Source organism: Myotis nattereri (assembly GCF_964212035.1).
Source record: "Myotis nattereri genome assembly, chromosome: 8".
NCBI classification, from domain to species: Eukaryota; Metazoa; Chordata; class Mammalia; order Chiroptera; family Vespertilionidae; genus Myotis; species Myotis nattereri.
In genome coordinates, this window is record NC_138083.1 from 32,343,391 (window position 1) to 32,349,390 (window position 6,000).

The following is a 6,000-nucleotide window of genomic DNA, read 5'->3' on the forward strand; positions in this document are numbered from 1 at the left end:
ACTTGAGCAGTTGATGAAGGCTTGACTGCTACCTGAACTTCCTGGGGTGGCTCTAGTGACTACACTGCCATCTTTCCCCCACAGCGCAGGCGCTACCAGGTAACCCTGTTGGAAAAGCAAGTAACCACCAGCAGGCCTTTTCCAACCACCCTCCTATGTGTCCCAAGCTTGTTATGGCGGCCAAGCAGAGCCAGCCCCTGAGTCAGCTCAGAGGACCTTCCTTTCTTCTGTGTCATCTCCCTTATCCTTTAGCAAAAGCCTAAGAAAATATGCCCAGAAATTTCTCTGGTAGCTCCTCTTGAATTCTATCTTGGAGAACCCAAAACCCCAAATGACATAACATTTTAAAGAGGGAACTTGGGCCCTGCCATTCTCCGTGATTACAGCATCTGCCCCAGACAGAAAGGATGCGGGTTAGAGTCCAGGTTGAGGGCACTTACCTCGGTGGCAGGTTCCCTGACACCAGTAGGGGTGCATGTGGGAGGCAACCAGTCCACATGTTTCTTTCAAGATGCCTCTCTCTCTCTCTCCCCCTCTCTCTCTCTCTCTCTCTCTCTCTCTCTCTCTCTCTCTCTCTCCCTCCTTATTTCCTTCCACTCTCTAGAAATCAGAGGAAACTTGGATAGCTATAAGGAAAAAAAGTTAGTAGTTGAAAGCAAACTCCCTCTGGCAGGATCATCAGAAATAGAGAAGCAAAGGTCTGCAGGTCTGTACCACCTACATCCGTGAACTTTAGAAGGAAAAGCAGACACAGAACTGAGCCAAGACAGAGCGCTTACCTGAGAAGCAGCCATATTGTCCTCTTCCTCCTCCTGCTCGGGGTTGTTTTCTCAGGCGACTTTATGTTGACCAATCACACCTGCATCTTGAGGATATGCCGTGCTTCCACCACACTCACAGGCAGAAGGACTTGAATGATGAAAAATTTCACACTCCCCTGCCCTTTGTCACAGAAGAGAATAAGAAACAATGAGACCTAGCAGGTTTGGATCAGTGGATAGAGCGTTGGTCTGCGGACTGAAGGGTCCCAGATTCGTTTCTGGCCAAAGGCACATGCCTGGGTTGCAGGCTCGATCCCCAGTAGGGAGCGTGCAGGAGGCAGTGATGAATGATTCTCTCTCATCATTGATGTTTCTATCTCTCCCGCTCCCTTCCTCTCTGAAATCAAGAAACAATGAGATGTTACATGAAGACCAAACTGTTTTTCTCTCCTGTCTTCCCTTGCTCTCCGAGCCCACAGATGTGCACAATTTCCAACCCAGCAATGAGAATGTGGGCTGCACTTCTGTTCCTCCCAACCCCAAAAGAGAACCCTGTTACCTCCCCTGGGCCAAAGCCTGCTCTCAACTCTCATAAATGCACTGGGGCAGATAGCTCTTCTGATAAATATTAGCCTTGTTTTGAATCCAAATGACCCAACCCATCTGAAATCTGAGTAGTGTGAGAAGTTGGGACAGGAACGTCTAGAGCGCAGACTCCCAGGGTGGATTCCTAGAGGTGCAGGAAACCATTTACTGTCTTCACTAGCTGAGTATAGACAGAGACCCCCAAAAGCTAGTAACCTTTGAAAGTCCTAGAAAAGGTCAGGATTGTGCACCCACCCAGTTAATTTAGACACCACCCAGTTAATCTAGATAATGGTAGCTGAAGCATAATCCCCACCTTAGTTCACTGAATTCCTTAGATACTTGTGTAGACCAATGAGCTAATCCATGTGTCATTCAAACCACCTTACCCTAGGGCTACCCCAGACAAACCTCCTTACCCTAGGGCTACCCCAGACAAAATAAAAGGTTGGAGCGGCCTGAGCATTGGTGGAAGTCCTTCTCCTTGAGTTGGACTTGCCCGCCTGGCTCCCCAATATTTCAAATTATCTCGTGTCTTTTCTCTTTCATTTGTGTGCGGCTCCTCTTTCAGATCCTGAACCCTGACCCACGCGGGACGTGGGAAGGAAACATACACGACATAGAGGTAGGGTTGTCCTAGAGTGGGCATGGCCAGATCCTTGGATACTGTGCAGATGCACCAGGGGAGAAGAAACCCATGTGGTGGCCACAGGGTTGCCCTCAGTATCCTTCCCCAACTACCCTGTCCCCAGTTCTTTACCCAGTCCCCTCCCATGGGATGAAAGAATAAGTTTAAAAGCTGCCGTGTTTAAAAGCTGCCTGTTTTATCTCAACTCCCCAAGGTCCCCCGCCAGTGATGGGAACAAAGCCCTTAAAGCTGTCCCAGGAAACAGCCCCGAGCAAAGAGCAAGCAGAGCAAACAGCGCTCTGACAGTTAAGAAAAACAGGATATGAGATTACCAGATGGGACTGTTGACTGAGCTTAAGCCCTGTCATGAAACATGTTATTAACGAGCCCAGTTCCCCCTTGGAATTCCTTTGTTCCCCTCTTCCCCCTTCCGTGTGTAACCCCTCCCAATGTGTGGTGTGTTTTTTTTTGTTTGTTTGTTTGTTTTTTTTAATATATTTGTATTGATTTTTTACAGAGAGGAAAGGAGAGAGATAGAGAGTTAGAAACATCGATGAGAGAGAAACATCGACCAGCTGCCTCCTGCACATCCCCCACCGGGGATGTGCCCGCAACCCAGGTACATGCCCTTGACCGGAATCGAACCCTGGACCCTTCAGTCCGCAGGCCGACGCTCTATCCACTGAGCCAAACCGGTTTCAGCCCAATGTGTGGTTTTTGCCTATATATACTTGTAAGACTTTCTGCTCGGGGCTCGACTCCTCTGCTCCTGCGTGAGTTACGAGGTGAGCCCCAGCACGCTGGAATAAAGCCTCTTGCTGTTTGCATCAAGTGACGCCTCCTGCGGTTGATTGGGGTTGCCGTCGATCCGGGAGACAGAGTAAGGGTCTCCCTCTGGGGGTCTTACACCATCACAGCTTTGTTTGAAAATGAACTGTGTCAGGGCCAGCCTGACAGGGCTGAGCCGGGCTGAGGCAGGGAGGTGGGAATTGTGAAAAGAAAGAAAGACAGGAAAGCGGGGTCGGGAGGACCCCAGTTCTCTTGATGAACTGAAGTAACTTTATTAGCCACTCAATACTATTTATACATAACACACTGAATAGGAGGTCTGTCAAGAGGAATGTATTCTTTGTTCCTCTTAATCTCTAAGGGAGGGACACAGCAGAAGGACAAGTTCTCAGTACAGCACATCTCAGTAAATAGTTATAGACTTCTTGGCAAGCTATGAAAGGCTGTTCTTATTCTACAAATGTTACTCCCATTCTACAGTTAATCGCTATCCAAACAAGTCTGGGAAAACTGTGTGGGTAAGGGTCCCAGCCTTGCTAGCCCCTGCAGGTGCAAGGACCTTGCCAGCTTACATCTGGCCCCCAACAGAACTGAAGGAGCACAGTCTAGAAGACTGTCACTGTATGAGCAACCTCATATGCCATTCATGTTCACTTTCTCCAACTGACCCCCAAACACAAAGCAGCTGGGCTTAGGTTCCCTCTTTTATCCTAAGGCCTTATTTCATTTTACTGTCCCCAGCTACTCTCAAAGCCACCTGGACTCAGGTTGTGAAAAGAACCCACACACGACTAGACCCTGACGGGTAACACTGGGACACCCAGTGCTTTTCTAGCCTAAATCCCGTCTCACGGAAATGTGTGCCCTTCCTTGGCATCTGGCCTTTTAGATACTAAATGGAGAGTTGCGGGGGAGTCTGCAGAATCCCAAGCCAGGGAGGAATCCAGGCCTTAAATGGCCTAGAGAGTCCGAGGCTGAAGGAGGGCGCAGAGGGTTTGAGTCCATCTCCCAGGACTTTAAATGGCCTGGGGTGGGAAGGCTCTCCAGTGGGAGGTTTTAGGCAAGAAAACCATCCGAGGCAGGCGGTGTGCAGTGGCCCCAAGAAGGAAAGTGTAGAGGCAGGGCGGATGCAGAAAGAATTTAACCAGAAATTAAGGGAAACCTCAACGCAAAAGTGAAACAGGAATTTTGGGGGGTGGGGGGGTGAAAAAAACAGGTTTTAGGAAATTTTAGAAATTAAGGGGACCATGGAGGAAGCACAGGGCTGCAGAGCAGCAGAAGGTATATTTCCATAGAATAGGGAAGCTGAAAAGCTGCAACTGTAAGGCCAGAGAAAATTCCCCCCTTCCTCCACCCTGACTGACCTTTCCGGTAAGCTCTGGTTTAGCAAGCTCTGATCTAGTCACAGCAGAGGTATTTTATCTCTTCCTGGGATCGGTCTGTGCAAACCAGACCACCCTTGCCCCTTAGGAAATGAGTCAACTGCAAACGCAGGTCTGCCCCCTTAGGAAATGAGTCAACTGTTAACTGTTAACCTAGTTCCCTGTTTTTCCGGCCACCTGCGTGTGGTTTTTGCCTTTATAAACTCATGTTCTGCAATTGCTCAGGGCTCCAGTCAGCCAGCACTTCCCTTGTGTTGCTGTTCGTCTGCCTGAGAGCCCCTGCGCTGCGCTTGTAATAAAGAACCTCTTGCTTTTGCATCAAGTTTCGGTCTCCGCGTTTGACTTGGGGTCGTCGCCCCCTCTGTCGGACTCACCGGGGGTCTTGGGACCTTACACAACAGGCATATTTCCATAGAATGAGGGAGCTGGGAACAGCAACACGTCTATATTTACAAAATAGAGAGAAGGAAGCCCTTCATCCAGAAGGAGAAAAAGAAAGCCCAAAGGGAACAGAAAAACAATAAGGGGGGGGGGGGTGAGAAGAACTTCACATGTCCCACGTGAGGTTGGACCTTTGAGCCTAGGAGTTACTGTAGTAAGCTGTCTAAGGGAATAGTGACCAATCAGAGGGGATATCAAGGCACCAGGATCTGCAGCCTTTATAAGCCATAGGGAAAAGGAACTCAGTGGGACCCTTTCCCCCTCCCCACGTGGGAGTGTGTACTTGTTCTTCAATAAATCTCCATCTTTGCTATACCACTTCCTGTCCGTGGATTCGCTCTTCAATTCCCGCGGACAGAGAATCAGGGTTCCAGTCCAGGGGAACACCACGCGTTCCAATCCAAAAATTCCGTTTCAAAAGCAAAGCCCTAAGGGTTCCAACCTTTCACGGGGACGCGAGACTTACCGCCCTTGGAGACGCGGGTTTGGGATTTCAAAGTCCGTCGCGGCCCCAGGATTCATCTGTACAGGACCTTGGGTAGAGATGCTCGGGTTTAAAGGAGAAAGACCAAAAAATCCGCATAGTTACCCTCCCTCTGCCTTAGCCGCTCCCGGGTGCGCAAGACACGCGGCCAGGGCGGTGGAGACCCGAGAGGGTGGGGCGGGCCCGGATGGGACGTGAGCAGGAGCGGGTGGGGCGGAGCCGTCCTACCCGGAAAGGCGCACCCAGGAGAGGGGAGGGCCCGGCTGCGTCCGGGGCGGGGCGTTGGGATGGGGGTCGATGAAACTGGCTTGGCCTCAGCAAAAGTGGTTCAGCGGGTGGAAGAGTGTGACAGGGTCGGGAAAAGAATGTGGTGGAACTGGGCCCAGAGCCGCCGATGGCAGGCGGGTGGAGCCAGGCCCCCAGAATGATGATGGCCAGGGTCAGCTCCGCGCGTGGGGGTGGGGGGGACCGTAGGGGCGGGCGCGGGGCGGATATGGCTGGGCCCGGACTCCAGTCTTGGGTCTGAGTTTGTATTTTCTGATTTCTCAACTTGCTCAATTTCTTTTGTGCCCTGTGAAGCAGGGCTATTTCCTGCCCATTTTAAGTACATGTTTCAAACAGTGTAATGTAAATTGAGAGTCCTGTGGGCCACTTATGTTGAAAGTTAAATTGTCAAAAAAGAAAGGAAGAAAGTTAAATTGTCTTTGTTTTAACAGGCTGACAATGGATTTCCTCAAAACTGCTAGTGTGAAGTGGTGGACATGCCTGCGCATCTTGGCTGAGATGCGGCTGAACTCCAGCTCTGGGTTCTGGGAACCTGGACTTCCATAGCGAGTTGTGGTGAAACAGTAATTGGATGGAGGAACCATCCAAGTAAGCAATTTCATGAAGCAAGGAAAGGAGACTGTGCAGGAGATGCAAATTTAAATG

The 6,000-nt window shown here is 50.3% G+C and overlaps 1 protein-coding gene across 2 annotated transcripts in view; it reads right to left on the reverse strand.

Annotated features, from left to right (window-relative positions):
- The window catches only part of LOC308523143 (KRAB domain-containing protein 5-like), a 40,844-nt gene extending 35,600 nt beyond the window's left edge, over positions 1 to 5,244 (reverse strand). The window contains exons 1-2 of one of the 2 annotated variants that reach the window (XM_081096841.1): positions 5,053 to 5,205; positions 780 to 942 (exon numbers count right to left, since the gene is read on the reverse strand). In XM_081096841.1, the coding sequence (XP_080952967.1) occupies positions 780 to 794 (15 nt within the window). In that variant the 5' untranslated portion in view covers positions 795 to 942; positions 5,053 to 5,205. Of the gene's footprint in view, positions 1 to 779; positions 943 to 5,052 lie in introns of both variants that reach the window. The other variant, XM_081096840.1, reaches the window with a different exon arrangement.
- Between the last annotated feature and the right edge of the window lie 756 nt (positions 5,245 to 6,000).